The sequence below is a fragment of the Mus caroli genome, unplaced genomic scaffold (genome assembly GCF_978045245.1).
Source record: "Mus caroli unplaced genomic scaffold, Mus_caroli_1 scaffold_9, whole genome shotgun sequence".
Classification (NCBI taxonomy): Eukaryota; Metazoa; Chordata; class Mammalia; order Rodentia; family Muridae; genus Mus; species Mus caroli.
Window position 1 is genome coordinate 87,534,482 of NW_028227264.1, and position 21,488 is coordinate 87,555,969.

At 36.8% G+C, this 21,488-nt stretch overlaps 2 protein-coding genes across 2 annotated transcripts in view; one reads left to right on the plus strand and one right to left on the minus strand.

Annotated features, from left to right (window-relative positions):
• Positions 1-9,366: 9,366 nt before the first annotated feature.
• On the plus strand, positions 9,367-10,673 carry Pmch (pro-melanin concentrating hormone). The gene is made up of 3 exons (XM_021175081.3): positions 9,367-9,666; positions 9,969-10,167; positions 10,421-10,673. The coding sequence occupies exons 1-3, from the start codon at positions 9,418-9,420 to the stop codon at positions 10,468-10,470; spliced, it is 498 nt and encodes a 165-aa protein (XP_021030740.1). The 5' UTR covers positions 9,367-9,417; the 3' UTR covers positions 10,471-10,673.
• A 442-nt stretch (positions 10,674-11,115) lies between these two features.
• Parpbp (PARP1 binding protein) overlaps positions 11,116-21,488 on the minus strand; it is a 45,276-nt gene continuing 34,903 nt past the window's right edge. Inside the window, exons 10-11 of the mRNA XM_085843076.1 lie at positions 11,898-12,030; positions 11,116-11,488 (exon numbers count right to left, since the gene is read on the minus strand). Coding sequence (XP_085699202.1) covers positions 11,157-11,488; positions 11,898-12,030 — 465 coding nt within the window. The 3' untranslated portion in view covers positions 11,116-11,156. The remainder of the gene's footprint in view (positions 11,489-11,897; positions 12,031-21,488) is intronic.

Consider the following 21,488-nt stretch of genomic DNA (forward strand, 5'->3'; position numbering starts at 1 on the left):
AAGAGGTACACTCAACAAGGCAGACAGGAAGGAGAACACTTAATGTCAATTAACTATGGTTACAATGACTTTCATAAGAAAGATGAACTAATTTTACTCTCATTTAACAAAAGCATGCAAAACTTTGGAAGTCAATCAAAAATAAATATTTATGGATTATGCTTTTGGGGTTAATTAGGAACCATCTCATCAAAGAGGCTGATCTCAACTTCCCTCTTGTGATTAAATAGATTGAGGAAGGCCTAGAGGGACATGGTCCTCCTAGCTAGCAAATATTCTTATGATGGGGCAAAGGTTAGGATATGAAAGACTTCCCAAATATAACTCTATTCCTAGCATATCTTTGTGTGATATTTGATAAGTCTGCCCTTAATGGAGGCCACTAAACTAGAACCCATACTGGGCATGGATATAGCAGAGAATGAAGTCATGAAGGCAAGATTCTGCAAACAAGTATAGCTCTTATAGACTAATAAATACATAATTTTAATTATAATATATTACAAGAGTGAAGACTCAAAATAGAGAGTTTGGATGTTGTGCCCTGACAAAGTTGAAAGAAGGATCTTTGTTTGTTTATATGTTCAAGTATGTATGTATGTATGTATGTATGTACATACATATGTGCATAATATATTTATGGGCTGGCTGTGCACATATCTGTGTGATGATATATGAATGTATGTGGGTGCACATGTTTGCACAGGTACAAATGTACATGTTTAGAGACCAGAAGTCAACGCACGGTATCTTCCTCAATTGCTCTCCACCTTACTTTGGGAACCAGGCTCTCTTGGTGAACCTGGAATTCAACAGTGAGCTCCAGGTATCTGCCTAGTATACATATTCAAATGCTAGAATTATAGATATATGCCACTATGCCTGGCTCTTTTAATGAATTCTGGAGATTAAACCAAAGTCCTGATATTTGCATAGAACAAACTTTATGGAATGAGCTATCACCCCAACCCCAGAAGAAGGATGTTGAAGGATATTTAAGATTTGGATGGATGACTGGGTAGATGGATGGATGAATGGATGGATGGATGCATGAATGGATGGATGGATAGATGGATGGACAGATGGATGGATGAAGTGACAAATGGCTAGACAAAATTAAGGTATGTTAAGAGCAAGAATTATTGAGTAAAGCAACGATGATAGTAAAGGGTACATATTATACATCGAAATGATGAAAAAGACAGCAGGTATACCAGTTATCCAGATGCTTTCACTATCCAGTCTAGCACACACAGAAAAATGCAATCTTATAAATGAGTGACACATTTAACTTATATAGAAGAAACCACTACATTGTAAAAATGTTTTAGGAGTTTAGAGTTTGAAATATAATAAGTAGGAATGTCTGTGGGGCAAGACATCCATGAGAGTACAAACTTAAGATTCCTAACATGCATAACAATGAAGATTCAATGTAGCTTTACAGTAAATAATGTGAAGAAACCTGGAATTATGAATCAATGTATAAATATAACAATTCTTGTTGGTAACCCAATGTTGAAAGATATCATCAGATTGTTTTTCTGGAAGAAAGATATCAGATGACTCCAAAATTGCTAGGAATTAAAACAAAATTCAAAAATCATCTTTTTGAGGAACTAAAAAAAGGTCATGCATATTGTCTTAAGCATATTCGTCAACTTTTAAAGTGACTTAAATCTTGGTTTGTGACAAAAGCATGAAGGGAATTCTCAAAATTATCACTTTAAAATTCGAATATTTGAGTATATTCTATTCTTTACAACTGGCTCTTCGATTGGCTTCTGTTTATATCACATTAAATACAACATTCGATCTGGTAACAAGATCTAAGGCCAGGTTGACCTCACTGTGTATGGCTGAGACTGGCACTGAAGTCATGATCCCCCTGCCTCTACCTGTAGAATCCTAGCATGGTAGGTGAGAGCCAGCATGTCCAGCTAAGTATTGTTGATTCTGAGTGACCAAAAGGACCACATTTCCTTGTTAACTATATAACATAGCCCAGAGGCTCCTGGGAAGGGTGTGGCAGGATGAATTCTCCTACAAGCCAAGCCTACTGTAATATATGCTCTATTGCACCTACTCAACATACAGACATCATTTTTATTACCTGTTCTCCCATGCCTTCATTTCCTTTAAAAATGTTTTCTTTTTCCTTCATCTTTAAACTATGGTATCTGAAGATCAAGTACATTTAGAACTTTATCCAATTCACTGATCTCTACCACATATGTTTAAGAATCAGGATGTGAGATGGATGTCATTATTATTATTATTATTATTATTATTATCTCCCATGGTTCCTCATCCCATTCCTCCTCTTTTCCCCCCGCCCCCTTCTCCAAGAGGATGTCCATCCCTTCCTCTCCCCCCTGTACTTTGCTGTATCTGTGTCGGGGCCTCGAACCAGCTTGTGTATGAAGCCTGGTTGGTCGCTTGGTGTCTGAGAGATCTCAGAGGTCCAGGTAGTTGAGACTGCTGGACTTCATTCTACACTGCCAGAAGAATATGAAGTCTTCTATTATTTGTCTCACAATGGTCCTATCACCATTAGCACCAAGCCTTAACTTCCATCTTTAATCAGGAATCTTCCCTCAGTTTAACACCTTTTTTATCCACAATTCAACTTTTCTGCATTCCAAATGCATTCCAAATCATGGCCATAATGTCTCTATTCAATGTTGCCACCAATTCCCTCTCATTCTTCTAAAACTCTCTTCCCTTCAGTACCTACTAGTATCATTGAAAATGTTTGATCAAGGCTAATGACCACCATATGGGGAATTCAATAATCTGTTTTCAGAAACACAATAGCAATTAACACAGTTGGTTATTACATGTATTATTTTGAATATTTTTTAATTTTTGAAAATAAAATGTATATTCCTAAAATAAATATCATCTATGACATATGACCTCCATATAACTGGGTTTATATGAGAATATTTTGTTGAAGACTTTTACACTTATATTCATGAGAAAGACTGGCCAACCTATACTCTTCCCTTCTGGAAATATTCTTTGCAGATTCTGGTAACCAAGTTTATGCCAAACTTATAAAGACGGAAATATCAGTCAGAATGCAGCCATAAAAGTTATATCATATATATAGATACACACATGTATCTGCAGAAACAGATACATAATTTGCTACAAGGATTTGATCTCATGCAACTATGTAGCTAATCCACATCCCTAGTAAGAATATGCAAATATCCACAAGCCAGGCAAGATGAGGAAAATGGATATAAATTAAAAACCAAGGAGCAGAAGAGTAGAGACAAATTAGAATCTACCAGCATGATTTGAAAACCATAAGAACTGAATGAAAGTGTAAAAGTAACTTTTATTTTCCTGTTGCTATCTAGGAAGCTTACTACTATTGTCTACTGCCCTATAGCTAGTCTTGGAAGCTTCTGGTCACACTTCACCCCATATAATATAATCTAGGCTTAGAATGTTTTCAGCCTCTGATATTTGCCACTGAATATGCTTGCCTCTTCCTAGTTCTTTTTGAGCTCTGGCTGCTGATTCAACTCAGCTGATCTGGCTCAAACCCCTCTTGCAGATATGGCTTTTCTCTGGGCCTCTAAATTGCTCTTCTTAGCCTCCAACTAATTCTAGCAATCTTTTCTAATCTGGCTCCTTTTCATCCTATCTTTACCTGTGTCTACCTTGTTCTCTCTTCAATCTGTCTCTGGAAAACTCTCCCAGTAAAACTGTCTCCTTCCTCTCTGTGCTGCTCTACTCTCCCTCTCAACTCTAAGGCACTGTCTCCATGAACTCTACTGGATCCTGTTTTCCTGTACTGTCTGTCTCTCCCTTAAATAGATTCCCTCTACTCTCTCTTCTCCTGAGAGTTAGGTATATCCTATTCTGTCAAGTCTTCCTCTGATTTGACACTTTGTCTGTCACTCAATTAGACATCACTTTCAAACTTTTCATACATGGGTGCTTCCTTCTACAAACTTCCTTAGGGCACAAAGTAGGGATTTGAGAGAGCAGTACCTGACCCTGTCAGCCTCTTGAAGTCCATTTATAGAATCGTAAACAGGGGTAAGAGAGTTAGGAAACCACAATGAAACTGAAGGAACAAGAATATATATATATATCTCACAAGATTAGTGTAATTGTAAATAGAAACCTTACCTTCCAAGAATTTAACACAAAGAGGAACTTTAGCCTGCACAGGACCTACAGGAACTTATTCTTAACAGTCTTAACTGCAAACAGAATTCTTACTCTGCAAGGTATATAGTTTCTTTTTTGGTCTCCCATTAACTTGCAAGAAATAGGGTTCCCATCTTGGTCTCACAGTACATGCTTTTGTGTGTATCCATGTACAAGTGTGCACATTTGTATGTATACATGTGTACTTACATTGTGTGTAAATGTTTGAGTACATACACACATGTTTGAACATACATATGCATGCATATTCGTGTCTTTGAAGACCTGAGATCTATGCTGAGAATCTTTTTCAACAACTCTCCATATTGTTTTGATTATAACCTAAGGATAATAGGTATAGATGAGAATGAAGATTGTCAACTTAAAGGGCCAGTAAATATCTTCAACAAAATTATAGAAGAAAACTTCCCTAACCTAAAGAAAGAGATGCCCATGAACATACAAGAAGCATACAGAACTCCAAATAGACTGGACAAGAAAAGAAATTCCTCCCAACACATAATAATCAGAACAACAAATGCACTAAATAAAGATAGAATATTAAAAGCAGTAAGAGAAAAAGGTCAAGTAACATATAAAGGCAGGCCTATTAGAATTGCTCCAGACTTCTCACCAGAGACTATGAAAGCCAGAATATCCTGGACAGATGTAATACAAAACCTAAGAGAACACAAATGCCAGCCTAGGCTGCTATAACCAGCAAAACTCTCAATTACTATAGATGGAGAAAACAAAGTATTCCATGTCAAAACCAAATTCACACACTATCCTTCCACGAATCCAGCCCTTCAAAGGATAATAAAGGGAAAACTCCAACAAGGAGGGAAATTACACCCTAGAAAAAGCAAGAAAGGAATCCTTCAACAAACCTAAAAGAAGATAGACACAAGAACAGAATTCCAACTCTAATAACAAAAATAACACGAAGCAACAATTACTTTCCTTAGTACAAATGGGACCTCATAAAATTGGAAAGCTTCTTTAAGGGAAAAGACACTGTCAATAAGACAAAAAGGCCACCAACAGATTGGGAAAGGATCTTTACCAATCCTAAATCTGATAGGGGACTGATATCCAATATATACAAAGAGCTCAAAAAGCTGGACTCCAGAAAAGCAAAAACCCTATTTTAAAAAATGGGGTACAGAGCTAAACAAAGAATTCTCAACTGAGGAATACAGAATGGCTGAGAAGCACCTGAAAATATGTTCATCCTTAATCATCAGGGAAATGCAAATCAAAACAACTCTGATATTCCACCTCACACCAGTTCGAATGGCTAAGATAAAAAATATAACTGGATTTATATGAGAATATTTTGTTGAAGACTTTTACACTTATATTCATGAGAAAGACTGGCCAACCTATTACTCTCCCCTTCTGGTAATATTCTTTGCAGATTCTGGTAACCAAGTTAATTCGTATTATGTTTAGCAGTTCTTTTCATTTTCTGAATTTATTTTTTGAATTCCTTAAGATTGAAAGCTTAAGATGCGAACCCATTTTTAATTTTATAAGCATATATTTCCCTTAAAGCACATTAGCTGGTTCCACAAATTATGTCATATTTACCTTTAATCCAAACTATTCTTTAATTTTTATTATTGTTAATTTCCAAAATCAAATGACTTTTATCAATTTCTAAATATTTGTATATTATTTATTTTTTTATAATTTTCTGTATGTCTTATTGAAAATCATCTTATATATTATTAAAATGTACACTAAATTAGGTACTTATGGGCCACTTTTTTTCTAAAGCAATAAACTAAGGAAACCCTATTTGAATATATTGTTCATGCTTCCCTGGCTTTTCGGATAACTGATCACCTGCAAAGGCAAAAAATATCAGGTTCCTCAGACACGATTCTCAGAAAATGTATACTCATCACATAGAAGGAGTACACTAACTGGAAGAAAGACAAGTTTAATGATAAAACTATTTACAATGATGCTGTATGAAGTAGCTTCTCAGAAAATGAAGCCTCATTTCAGATAAACCTAGTGCTTACACAGTTTTCCTGAACTATACGATTCTATCTGGTAATAGTTTTTCTTCTTCAAAGTTGCTTTCTACCACTTGAGGAACTTTCATTTTCAGCATCAGTGAAAAAGAAATCTGCCATGCACTATTGCACATCAGAGTAACCGATGTAAAAGAAGTTATCATTAAAAACTGAAAACTATCTCCATAATTAAATGGTTATGGGAAACCTCATAGTGTTTAGAAGCTAGAACAGTTTAAACAAAATAAAGGAAAACACTAATTTTTTAAACTGTCAGAATGGTTTGGATTTGACCCCAATCTTAGAGGAAGCCTAGCCAAAATAATTCACCCAGTGGAAACTTAGAACAAAATACATAATTACTAATATTTATTATAGCCCAAGACTGCAACTAAGAAGAAAAGGAAAAGGTTAATATTAACAAGCATTTCTATAGATTGCACACACCTCCAAAGCAGGTTTTCAATGCTAGAAAACAAACCAGGCCATGACTAACAGCATTAAGAAGATTAAAAGCAAACAAACAAACAACAACAAAAAAAAATAGATAAGCACTCTCTTAAGAACAAAGACATCAGGAAACACTTGCCTATTATGATTTTGGTATCCCCAAGTGATTTGGCATTAACTATGTCTATCTGATAAACTTTACATTGCATATGTCATAGAATGTAAATTCTTTACACAAAAAAGGGAAAAGTAAATACCTATCTATAGATGAAAAAACTTAAATCCTATCAAGAGAATCCCACACCCAGATAGATCAACAATAAAGGAATAGGCTCTCTCTCATTACATCTTATGAAATTATTATAATCTAATGTCAAACTCAGACAAATTCAATATTAAAAAGAGAACTTATAAATCACATTCATGATAATAATTTAATATTACTGAATGAAATATTTCCAAGTTGAATATAAATAAAAAATTTGTTTTACAGGCATATGAAAACTTCAATACTAAAAACAATCCATTAGCTTACTAAAAGCTAAAGAAAATTATATCATCATTTCTAAAATACATATAGTATTAAGTATTCGATAAAATCCAACAAATTGTGATAAAACTATCAGTAAGGCACAAATAGGATTCTCCTGCCATTTAGACAGTAGACAGGAGATCTAAGGTTGCTCTCCAGGATAAAGTATTACCATTCTCTATAAAATCATTACTACTGCAAAGATGTCTGCTCCCTCCATTTCAACACTTGCTGAGAGTCTGGGTTAGTGTGTCTTCAGAGCAAGTCCTATGGGAAGCCTCATGCTTTTGAACTAAGAATTGTCCAAGAATTGCCAAGGAACTGCTTAAGAGAAATGAATGGCTGATGAGATGGCTGATAGGCTTCATCCACTAGACATTAAAATATAAATGGATAAGGCAATTGATCTGAGAGCAGGGTGAAGAATTCAGAAAGGGACCCACATATTCAAGGAAGCCCGTCATCCTCCAGACAATACAGCAGATCAGCCGAAAGAGGGCGCATAATGGACCAGGAGGTTTGTAGACAACAGAAACATAAAAGCCCAAATATACCACCACTTGTAACATTCTAAATCTTTTAGATTTAATTAATAATAAATGTGAAAATGAGCATATTTACGTTCTAAAAAGAAAAAAAATGGAAAATGTTAACAATTGCAGAGTTAGGAAAGATTCCTTTTAAAACAACATATTAGAAATAATCAAACACGAAGAAAAAGTCATATATTAATATTAAACAGACTGGGTCACTAAAACATACTACAAACAAGTTAAAGTAACAAGCCCCAAACCAAGAAAAATATTTCCAACATGTATATCTAATGTCCAAAATAGTGTATAAGGAGTGTTTATAATCAGTTATAAAAAGACAATCAAAAGCCAGGCCTGGTCTTCTTGCTATTCTAAATGTTAAGGAGGATTGAAAATTTAAGGCCTATGTGGGCTACCGGGTGAGTTCAAGACCACATTGGTAAAGAGTATTACACCATCTAAGAAAGAAAACCAAAAGGAACAAAAGAGCTAGAGACACAGTTCAGCAGTAGAGCATCTGGCTAGCATATGCAAACCCTAGGTTCAAATCTCAGAACAGGGGAAGAGAGCCTATAAAACAGCAACAAGCAAAACCCAACCATTTTAGCATTGCCAAGGTCAAACATGTAGCAATGGGGATTCTTGTACCCTGTTAAATAAAAGCATAAACTGATCTCAACTATTTTGAAAAACATTTGGCATTTCTAAAGCCAAACACATACGTAGTCTATGCCCTAGAAATTTCATACCTAGAAACACAGCTTTGTAAACACACACACACACACACAGAGGAATATAGGTGTAAGAATGTATTGCTCATTAGAATCTTAGAATTAATTTTGAAATATGCTTTTAAAAACACAATTTCTAAGCTGGCTATGGTGGCACTGCACATACCTGTAAGCCCAGCACTTGGTAGGGTGAGGTAGGAGGATTGCCATAAATTTAAGGCCAGCCAGGACTACATAGCAAGACCCTGTCTCAATAAATAGAAATGAAGCAAAAAACCTAAAACTTCTAAAACGACTCCTTATGGAGACCATGAATATTCTTTTCACAGACTTTTTATCAATTATTTACTAAACGCATTAAGAGGAACTCAGATAAAAAACAGCAGACAGATAAGTTTTAGATGAAGTATGAACAAGTTTTTTTGTTGTTGTTTATACTGACAAGTATATGTACTTTAATCACAAAAGACCATATCAAGTATTTATAAAGGAAGCTCTTTTCTAGAGATAACTTCTATTTAATAAGGATTAAAAGGGCATAAAACTTTTATCCTTATTATCTATGAATTAAATAACATGTTTTAATATCTTAATCAGAAAATACGCAGAAGGAAACTGTAATAGCAGGAGAGCCTGGTATCCTGTGGTCTTCCTTAATAACATCCCACTTTGAAGAGCCTATAATCTACTCACAGAAAGCCTTCTCTCAAAGACCTTAATCAGATTCTGAGAAAAGTCACACACGAAATAAACAACAGGCCACTAAATCCAAAACAATGCAAGCATTCGCAGCTTTACAAAGGCGAGGCTCTACGGGGTGAGTCATTTCTAAACTGAAAAGATAAGGCCTTCAAGTGCTTTCTATTCAGACAGAAAGTATATAAAGGTGGGAGTCATTTAGCCACTGGCAGAGTGTGAAAATTTTCATCCAACGCACTCTAGTTTGGCTTTATGAAAGCATCAAACTAAGGATGGCAAAGATGACTCTCTCTTCCTACATGTTAATGCTGGCTTTTTCTTTGTTTTCTCAAGGTATTTTACTTTCAGCTTCCAAGTCCATACGGAATTTGGAAGATGACATAGTATTTAATACATTTCGAATGGGGAAAGCCTTTCAGAAGGAAGATACTGCAGAAAGATCTGTGGTCGCCCCTTCTCTGGAACAATACAAAAACGACGAGAGTGGTTTCATGAACGACGATGACAATAAGAATTCAAAGGTAAGTATATACAGTCTGCCTTTTATAAGTACAAACCACCCAGAAGTAAACTTTGTATTTTAATTTTATAAATAGGCATACATGCAAACAGTCATCGTGTGCATTAAGATAACTAGGAAAATTTCATATAAACCAGGTATTTCTCCATCTTATCCAAAAGCTTTGCATCTTGTATCTCACAGGTTGGGAGGTGAACGCAGTGTAGAGCTTCTTAGAATTGATCAGCAAGAATGTTGCACAACTGTATTTTAGCTCTTCTTTAAAGAAGACAGCTGGGATAAAAACCAAACTTCTCTTCACAGAACACAGGCTCCAAACAGAATCTTGTAACTCACGGGCTGCCACTGAGTCTGGCTGTAAAACCTTACCTCGCTCTGAAAGGATCGGTAGCCTTCCCAGCTGAGAATGGAGTTCAGAATGCTGAGTCCACACAGGAAAAGAGAGAAATTGGGGATGAAGAAAACTCAGCTAAATTTCCCATAGGAAGGAGAGATTTTGACAGTGAGTAGCCTTCTAAACATTCAATTCCTACATATTAACTTTATAAAAGAGCTCTGAGCTTAAATGAGTTGGATCTGACCATAACAAAACCAAGACCCATAGTTCAGTTCTACCAAATAGTAGGCGACCCATGTCAAAAAGTGGGGATTTTTCAAAATCAGTAATAGAGTTTCATTTATTCTGGATTCGTTATAAGTCCACAGTTTTTCTCAATTCTGCGTGGTATTTACAGTCGTTGTTTATTCTCTTTCAGTGCTCAGGTGTATGCTGGGAAGAGTCTACCGACCATGTTGGCAAGTCTGATACCTGCTGGTCTGCAACATCCTTACAGAAGAAAACAATTCATTGCAAGAGGGGAGAAAAGCCCTTGATGTTGCTATAACTTGTGCATTCTCTAAATGTCTGTTTTAAAAGGAACTGGTTAAGATATATAATAATGTAAGTGATATGCTTGATGTGTGCATTAAACCTCACAAAAATTCTGCATAATTCTGCCTTCCTGGTCTTTTTGAACAGTGGTTAGTATGTGAGCCTCACATACATTTATGAAAATAATAGAGCATCACATAGGACATCGTGGGAAACGATGTAATAACCCACTGGATCTCAAGAAACAGAGCTCTTTGTCCCTCCTTACACTTTACGGAGTCATTGTCCTCCCAGGGATACAGGACATTGAAGATGTGGGTGAGGACCTTCTGGGCACCCTCTTTGATTTGTTGGAAGCTGGGCTAAATAAATATCTTTATCCTTCATTCCACCCAGGTCTGGGTATAAAACTCACACAAGTCACTAAACAATGTTACATGTGAACTGTTCATATCACACGTATATTGAGAAACAAAGGTGAAAGCATTCACTAAAAAAAAAAAAAAAAAACACCAAAAAAACAAAACAAAACAAAAAAAAACATATCTTAAGATTTAAAAAGTTAGTTCAGGGCTCTGGTGAACGGTCTCACTGAAATCTAAAGCACATAGTCGACAAAATCATAGCATAAAAAACTGCGTCAACTTGGTCTGGCCAGGAATCAACTTGTCCCTGGCAGGACACCTATTGCCTTTTGTTCCTCGGGCTAGTTTGCCACCAGCTTTACTGTGTGAACCACTGGGCACTTTAGGGATCTTAATGTTCTTATGTTGGTACAGTTTATTTCCACAGTCACAGTGAAGATTCTCACTGTCTAAGTCCAGCTGTTTCCTCTTCGATATCTGCCTTTGTGTAGATTTTCTTGGTATTTTGTCATCCTTACTTCTGCCCACATGGGCATTTTCAGAACTTGTTTCAATTCTTGCTTTTCCAACAGATGACTGTGCTCTTTCTGTCATGAAGGAGGACAAGTGGGGAGGAATAATGATATTTAGTATTATAAATCATTAGACATATGAAGTAATCATTAAAAATGGCTAGCATATTTAAGAACATATTATTTATAATAAAATGGAAGTAGCTGTTATCACACTAGTGTTCACTTTCCTATGCCACCTCTCAGCCTAAACAATAAATATCTATGTAAACACAACAGACTAAATTATGAAATATTTTTTAAATCCACTTAGATTAAATTAACTCATACTCCCTTTCATAAATCTGTACTTAGATTCAATTTCTTAAACAATCCAAGCCTTAAAGAACACGTCTCTACATTTCTTAGTATGTTGTAGAAATAATCTAGTTGTTACTAAGGTAAAACCAACTGGTTGAATAACTGTTCAAACAAGGTCAATTACCAGAAACATCATCTTCCAAGTGAAGAGCAGACAAGGGCTTTGATGATGAGTTAACATGCCATTTATTCTTGCTCATTATGCCGTCATCTTTATAAGTACAAGCAAACTGTGATCTAATTAATGTCTGCCACATCTGCTAACAAAAAAGAAGAAAATATGCAATTATATTCTGTCTTATTTTCCATTTAGTTCTATACACATTCCCGAGTGATTGACACATAATATAACGACTGAACTTACAAGTCCCATCCATCCCTCACTTGGAACTTTTAATCATACTTTGTTTCAGTTTTCAAACTCACTTGTTACGATGACCAGCCTCTTAGTTCATTTAGCAATACTAGCTGTATCCATATAGTTTATATTTTTATAACACTTCTAATGTTTTTTTACTCCTTAGGGGTTTCATAACGCATTCCTTTGGGCTGCTTGGAGTGAGTGTTATGATAAGTGAAGTAATAATATGTACACATACAATCATTAAAGAGGATGGTAGCTCTATATCTTATAAGAAGCACAAAGCTTTCAAAGATGGGACATGTGATTAAAGATATTGCTGGAAGGAAAAATACTAAGACAAAAATTAGGGCTGAAAAGTTAAAAGAAACAGAAATGGCAAATGCTTAGCAAGAAGAACATAACCAACAGGAAGCCATGTCTTCTTGGTTAAAACATGTATTTGAGAAAACCAGAGTCTTTATCATTCTAGAAAGATGCAATAGACAGTTTTAATGGTCAAAATATTAAAATATACACTTGCATTTAACCTCAGCGATAAACTCAATGTTCTCATAAACAGAAGAAAATCACACAGATAGAGCTAGTGCTAAGCAGGGTGTGGACACACCACTGTAGTCCTAATGCTCAGAGGATAAAGTAGGTGGATCAATGTTGGAGGCCTGGATTTTATTCTGAGACACTGGAAGGCAGGGCCATGGGGATAGGGAGAAGGGAAAGTTAACTTACAAAGTAAGACAGGAAGGCAAGCAGCTTTAAAATGCATTCTACAAACACAAGACCATAGAAGTATGAAAAGATTTCAGAACAATGCAATCTACACACGTGATGTGACTGTCATCGATGGCATGACTTCCCATTGTTTATAACTGTTCATTATTATGGGAGATTTCTCCAAACAATCAGATGCTACCTCATATCCTTTTAACACTTCAATTATGCTGGATATTAATGAGTATTTATTGGTTCAAATGTAATCAAAGATATTCTCATAATAGTAAAAATTAATAATAATAATAATTTTTAAAAAGTTAAAACTATGGGGACTTAAAAGATTTGTAATTTTTTTAAAAAATATGTTTCATATTTTTCTATGAAAAATTATTGGAGGTTTTTAGCCACAAATATGTGAAAAGTTGCAAAAAAGGTATAAAATAAAGAAAACCACAATTACAATGCAGTGGGTTCTTATAGTAATGAGGACAGATATAGGTGAGAAAAAAATGATTAGCCATAAAATACATATCAAAATACAAAAAGAAAACTTTTAAAAATTAAAAAAAAAACAAGCACCTTTATCCACAGTGCCATGCTAGACCCTTATTACTAGACAATCTTGAATAAACCATTAAGCTCTAACGTGTCCACACATAAGTGTAATAATAGTCACCCCATGGAATTGTTAGATTATAGAAGTAAAAAAGAATGTAAACATTCCTGAGCATGCTGTACATCTTTGATCCCAGCACTGAGAAGGCAGAGGCAGGCAAATCTCTGTGGGTTCAAGGACAGCCTGGTCTACAAAGGAAGTTCTAGGACAATGAGAACCACAACATGACCCTGTCTCAAAAACAGAGAGACAGACAAACAGAGAGAGAGATGCATGTTCACTCAGGAGATCAATGCAGACACTGGATAGCTATTATAACACAGATGAAGTAGGTGTCCCTATAATATAAGTTTTGCTGGATCAGATTTCTCAGGTCCAGGCCAATTATTCTGAAAGGATAATAGAATGTAGCTCAAAACAAAAACTTTATAATCAACTTCTTCATCTATTAACCTTATTCAGTTATGAGAGAGTGCAAGCTCCACTGGCTTGCATTTATAACTTGAAAGGGAAAGCTTTTCCTTTGTTCATAAAAGCAGAATTTCTCTGCACAAGATTAGTGGCCACATAGAAATAAAATGACTTCCTGTTGCAAATCTTCCAAATCTCTCTGTGTATTTTAGTTGGAATGACAAATAAACAAAACAATTCCCTCTTGAAAGTGCTTTTGAAGTACCAAACAACTCGGAATAATGTCCAGATTCGTACATGGCTCTTAAAATCATTTTGTTTTTAGGTAGTATGAGAGAAAAGGATTGGCAGTTATCTTTTCCAAAATTTCTCTCCTTTGGGAAGACTGCTATCCACAGTGAAATTCTAATGAACTTCAGATTTGCCACACACTGGGAAAGTCCATTGCCGCACCTCTTTTTAAATTTAAATTATTAGGAGATTCCCAGTTAAAGGAAAGCAGTACTTCTCATAGGAAAGTTCTGGGAAAGCACAGACAGAGAGAGGGAAGTGTATTGAGTCTTAAGCTTCCACTGGACAATTAACAAGTTTGAAAAGGGAAACTATCCTCAAAATCCCTGTTAACTATGTATCTTAAATAAGTTATTCCAAATGTAGCTTTTCATTCTTATATTAGCACCTTTTCAAAAGAATAGACTTTTGTCTTTTATTTGATACCGAAGAATTTGTACATATATAAAATAATGGTTTTTGCTATCAAAGAAAATTCTGCTAGACAGGTAAATAAAAAAGTAATCTAAGCAATAACTTTATAATTTTATATATTCTTAGGAGCCATTCATTTACTCTTTGGCAATAAACCAAACTTTCAACTCTAGACCCTAAATATAAAACCTTATCCTGCTACTACTGCTATCAATGTGATCTATAATAACTTCCAGAGTTAATAAGGGTTGACCAGGACAGAATTTCTAAGTGCTCTTGGTAGGAAAAAAATACTGCTGCATATTAGGTACTCAGTTTTCCAATGGTGGCCACCCTCTCAAAACACACAAAGCTTCTCTCACTTGCCCCTTCGCTTCCTTTGTTAGGAGCTCTTTATGTGGCCAATAGCAATCTTCAATGTACATCCCAAACTGGAAGATAATACCAGAAGACAATCACGGACACACTGAGAAGAACAATCTAAGAAGGGCTTATTCTTTCTGGGTTCTTAGTTTAACTCTTCTGCTTCATAGCTTTACCGTGCTTTTAAAAAGTATTTTCCCAACCGTATCTGCCTTTTCTAATCATGTTACTGTAAGAGAAGTGGAGCTCAGCCACGACCTACTATACCCTAGCTGGACCAGGAATCACCAGTCTGTGGCTGATTACTTAATTCTATTCATTTCTTATTTAAAAGCATCTTATTTCTCACCGGAGTCATGTATTGTCTCATTTTTCTGTTGCAGAAGGAATGGTTGTGGGGGGGGATGTAGGGGTCACCAGAGGCAACAGTCAAAGGAAGTTTCTGGTCCCCTTCTTAAGTTTATTACTAAATATTATCAGAAGGTCTACCTTGTCTAGTCAGGGGCTATGCTTCATTCTAGTAAGAGGACCACTTGGATGAGATTTAGTAGGAGCACAAGAGCCTTCACTTCTCTCAGTACGTGCATCTCAGAGTCCACTTTCACACACCACTATGCAGTTGCTATGCCTACCACTTCTCTGAAAAAGAAGAAGAAAGGAGAAACACATTTACTTGACTTCCCAGTTTGGGAATCCAAAGAAAAATTCTGTGTACTCAATAGTTCTATGTCTCTGTCATCTGGCATGTACAATTAGATTAGTACTGTATTCTCTGTATTTGATGACCAGGACTAGACTAGGACTGCATCTCTATCTGATGGCCAGGGCTAGATTAGGACTGCATCTCTACCTGATGACCAGGGCTAGATTAGGACTGCATCTCTACCTGATGACCAGGGTAGATTAGGACTGCATCTCTACCTGATGACCAGGGTAGATTAGGACTGCATCTCTACATGATGACCAGGACTAGATTAGGACTGCATCTCTACCTGATGACCAGGGTAGATTAGGACTGCATCTCTACCTGATGACCAGGGTAGATTAGGACTGCATCTCTATCTGATGACCAGGGTAGATTAGGACTGCATCTCTACATGATGACCAGGGTAGATTAGGACTGCATCTCTACATGATGACCAGGGTAGATTAGGACTGCATCTCTATCTGATGACCAGGGTAGATTAGGACTGCATCTCTACCTGATGACCAGGGTAGATTAGGACTGCATCTCTACCTGATGACCAGGACTAGATTAGGACTGCATCTCTATCTGATGTCCAGGGTAGATTAGGACTGCATCTCTACATGATGACCAGGGTAGATTAGGACTGCATCTCTACCTGATGACCAGGGTAGATTAGGACTGCATCTCTACATGATGACCAGGGTAGATTAGGACTGCATCTCTACCTGATGACCAGGGTAGATTAAGTTGCTAAGTCACACTAAGCTTCTTGCCTCTGCAACTTTTGGCTCTGTTGTGGGTCATGTTGAAGTACACTGCAACTTATCACAATACTTTCTGCTCTTTGTTCTCAGTGATTTCTTTTGGTGTGTGTGTGTATGTGTGTGTGTGTGTGTTTGTTTTTACATGAGCTGCTCTCACCTGACCTGGCATGTGTGGAAGTCAAAGGTGTTTTTCCTCAGTCACTCCACCACCTTAATTTCTGAGACAGGGTCTCTCACTGACACTGGAGATGGCCAATTCGGCTTGGCTGGATAGTCAATGAGCAGCAGGACCCACTGCACTACCCTACTACTGCCTGCCTCCTCTTCCAGAGCTAAGGTCACAGGAGCAAGCCACCATGGCAGCTATTTCTTGGTTGTTGGGAATTGTGGGACCCCGACTTAGAGCATTTCTCCCTGGAAGGTAAAGCCCCTGGACGTTCCCCTGTTTTCCCTGATCTCTAAAAATACAGCCAGAAAGAAGCTCTTTGTTCTCTATAGCCAGCAAAAAGCCTTTTTGTTTCTATACTGTACAACCGGAGATGCCTGCCTTCCTGTGAGGACACGGAGATAAAAATTCAGAAAGAACTCACTCCCCACTCCTGCTTTATAAATTTCACCAAGGACACCCGGAAGAGAACTCTCTTCCCAACTCCTCCCAACTCCTCCCAATTCCTCAGCTAGCTGTTAAAAGCCCCCTACTGTCACTGCTCGGGTGGAACTCCCCTGCCCTGCATGGTGGAGGGACTACGTCCTAAGCTAGCTGATAATAAAACCTCTTGCAGTTTGCATCAGGTGTGGTTTTCTCTCGGGTCACTGGGGTGCTGGCCAGCTCATCCCGGGACTTGAGCAGAGGCCGAGCTTCGGGGGTCTTATAGAATCTGAACCTGGGTCTCTATGCCTGCACAATGAACACTTTGCCTACTCAGCCACCATCATCTCCTCAGCCATTTCTCTTAGTTTTAATTACTTTGCAATTCATGTTACAAAGCAGGAGGGAGGAGATTTTGAGAATCAATCTCGGTGCACCTATTTAAGTTGGATTATGCTTTCGAGTTTTCAAATTCCCACGGTAAACTTGGTTATCTAAGAAAGAATTTTCTAACACCCCAAGACAAGGAGTGTTTATGGAGGCAACAATTACAGAGAGGTAACTGTCTTACACTAATGACATCTATATTTCCCTGAACCTCCTGCTCCTTGTCTTAAGAACCCCATATCTCTGGATTGGGTCATTTACATTATTAAGTAGATAAGTATCTATACAACACAGATTCATTGAGATACTAAAAAGCATTAAAGACACCGTAGAGAAAAATGTATCTATGCTCTTTCAGTTGAGGCAGATATGGAAGGGGCCGGTAAATCAGGATGGAAGGACTAAACCACACAATACATAGGAGTTAAGAAGGTTAAATGGGCCCTTAAAACCCTTCTAATAAGAAATATAAGGACAATTTAGTAAATTATTTAAATTCGTTTGGAAGTAGTGGTAAAGAAATGGAAGAAATAGTCTCCAAAGGTCTGTCTATGTCAAACCACAGAGGTCTAATGAGGACCTTCCAGTTTCCTTCACAGGGGAATTTACTGGACTATCAGATGCAAGTTTCCTAATAGACCAGTGTGAAATGAAAGTTGAAGACCTAGCTGTAAATTCTCTAATATTTCCTTCTTTAAAATGCCTGAAGGAGTTCAAATGTAGACCACATCTAATTCCCATAACAAAGAAAATGAAAACATACAAAAACCTCACCACAACTTTATACCACAAGAGCAAAAGTAACAGAGAAATACAGCACTAAATGCTAGAACACTGTTTTGTCATCACTGCAGGAGTTAATGGCGACAATATTTCTTGTTCTTTCCAACAAGCACTCGACCTGGCTCCGCTTCAGTTATGTGTCTGGCTAAACTGAAGGGCTTCACAGTCTGCTTTTGCAAAGGTTACTTACTGTAGCACAAAACTGAGAATAGTAATCCTTTACTATCTTTTAGTTTCAGAGCTGTGTAGACGAGGCTGACAAAGCAAGGTCAATTTAATTTCATGCTTTTGCCAACGGACATAAGATACTGCAAAGTTGCTGTAATAGTAGACAGCGTCCGTCTAAAATATGTTTCTACCTATGTAAATGACACTAAATTAGATATCTTTTCTATTTCTCTAACACACATGCATTTATCTTCATTTTATAGTAATTAGCTGACTCTTGAGAATTTCTAAAAATGCACAAAACCAAACTACATTCTAAATTTTTGTCCTTATACCCACAAGTGAGTGCAGTTCTTGCCACTTGCCAAGGAAACTTCTCTTTGTGACAGATGGAGGCCACTATAGAAAACCATAACCAATCAAAATGGAGAGGGGATAAATCTACAACACAACTCCAGCACGTAAGGCTCTGGGGTCAATGGAGAAGACAGGGCAGAAAGAATATTTAAAGCTGGGGAATAGGGGATTTGCTGCGATTGTGTCTTAAGATTGTGTGTCTTAAGAATGTAGAGGCTACATCAAAAGGTCTTACCAACATGACCACCTAAACATGACCTCCACGTGCTAACACACTTGAGGGCAGTAAGGGAGGTAGGGAGGGCAATCTCAAGAGGCCTCTACGCTAGGAAGAGAACTACAAGCAATGCAGGAATGCTGAAAGTCAGGATGAGAGTCTTTCGCAGGAACAAGGACACCAACACCAAATGGTCAGCCGTGAAAGTAAATACAAGAAAGTAGCATTATACAGACTAAACAGGCTGAAATAGCGTGTGTGTGTGTGTATGTGTGTGTGTGTGTGTGTGTATCATAACATAATTAACAACATAGCACATAAGAACATAACAATTAACAAGAAAGAGGTAATGAATTTTAAGTGGAATAAGGAGAGGTTTTGTGGGAGTGTTTGGAAGAAATAGAAACAAGAAATTGTATGTGTACACATATATATGTATATACAAACAATATAAAATAAACTATCTTAAAAAGAATTTAAAAATACAAAGAGTTATTATTCTGTTACATCATTATGAAAAATTATTTGATAACGTCAGTGTAATTACAATTTTTATAAAAACTTTTAACAAATTCATAATTACTAACATATAACATATGCCCAATATATAGCAACTAATGAGTAAATTCTGTTAAAACATAAAACCAAAAAAAATTTAAATGCTTGAATAAATACATTGTCAAACTACAGACACAAATGTTCTAAGGAAAAATCAGAAACTTACTTCAAGTTAAATGAAAACAGATAAGCACTAAGGAACAATGTAAAGACTGTCTCATCTGAATCTATAACTAAAGATTTACATATATATATGTGTGTGTGTGTGTGTGTGTGTAGCATATATTACATAATTAAAATTTATATTAGTCATCCAAAGGCCTTCTCTGTTTACAGCTGACTATCTCAGATGTTACAGTGATCACAACACATCAAGTCTCCATTCTGGGTATGGGTCAGTGCCCTGAGCAGACCTTGGGCATAAACTTCACAGCCAGTCCCACAATACTCAGAGGAAGCTCCACTACCAGACGCTCTAACAAGCCCAGGTTTACAGGATCGCAAGAGCTTGGTTACACCAGGATGTCAGGGTCCCAGAGATAGCTTGACTCCCAGGAGCTCTGACACACTCAGGATCTCAGGATCACAGGACCCCAGAATCGGAGGATTACTAAGACAGCTTGACTCTGAGGAGTTCTGACACAACCAGGATCACAGGAAGGACAGGATCCAGTCAGACATAGCCAGGGCAGGTAGCACTAGAGATAACCAGATGGCGGGAGGCAAGCATAAGAACTTAAGCAACAAAAGCCAAGGTTACTTGGCATCATCAAAACCCAATTCTCCCACCATAGCAAGTCCTGGATACACCATCACACAGGAAAAGCAAGATTTAGATCTAAAATCACTTTGCATGATGATGATAGAGGACTTTAAGAACATAAATAACTCCCTTAAAGAAAGACAGGAGAACACAAGTAAACAGCTAGAAGCCCTTAAAGAGAAAACACAAAAATCCCTTAAAGAATTAGAGGAAAATACAATCAAATAGGCGAAGGAAATGAACAAAACCAACCAGAATCTAAAAATGAATGTAGAAACAATAAAGAAAGCACAAAGGGAGACAACCCTGGAGTTAGAAAACCTAGGAAAGAGATCAGGAGTCATAGATGCAAGCATCACCAACAGAATACAAGAGATAGAAGAAAAAATCTCAGGTGCAGAAGATACCATAGAAAACATTGAGACAACAGTCGGAGAAAACGCAAAATACAAGAAGCTCCTAACCCAAAACATCCAGGAAATCCAGGACACAATGAGAAGACCAAACCTAAGAATAATAGGTATAGAAGAGAGTAAAGATTCCCAAATTAAAGGGCCGGTAAATATCTTCAACAAAATTATAAAAGAAAACTTCCCTAACCTAAAGGAAGAGATGCCCATGAACATATAAGAAGCCTATAGAACTCCAAATAGACTCGACCAGAAAAGATATTCCTCCTGTCACATAAAAATCAAAACACCAAATGCACTAAACAAAGAAAGAATTTTAAAAGCAGTAAGGAAAAAAAGTCAAGTAACATATAAAGGCAGACCTATCAGAATTACACCAGACTTCTCACCAGAGACTATGAAAGCTAGAATATCCTAGGCAGATGTCATACAGACCCTAAGAGAACACAAATGCCAGCCCAGGCTACTCTAGCCAGCAAAATTCTCAATTACCATAGACGGAGAAAACAAGATATTCCATGACAAAACCAAATTTACACAATATCTTTCCACAAATCCAGCCCTACAAAGGATAATAGATGGAAAACACCAACACAAAGAGTGAAACTACACCCTAGAAGTAGCAAGAAAGTCATCTTTCATCAAACCCACACAAACATAATTCCACCTCTAACAAGAAAATTAACAGGAAGTAACAATCACCTTTCCTTAATATCTCTTAATATGAAAATTAATATCATCAACATATCCTAATCAATTGAAATTCAAAAATATGAGGAATTAGACATTTGTTGGCTATCATCCAGCGGTCTCTCTAATTTGGTAATTGGAGAAATAGGTCCAATATTGTACAATCCATAT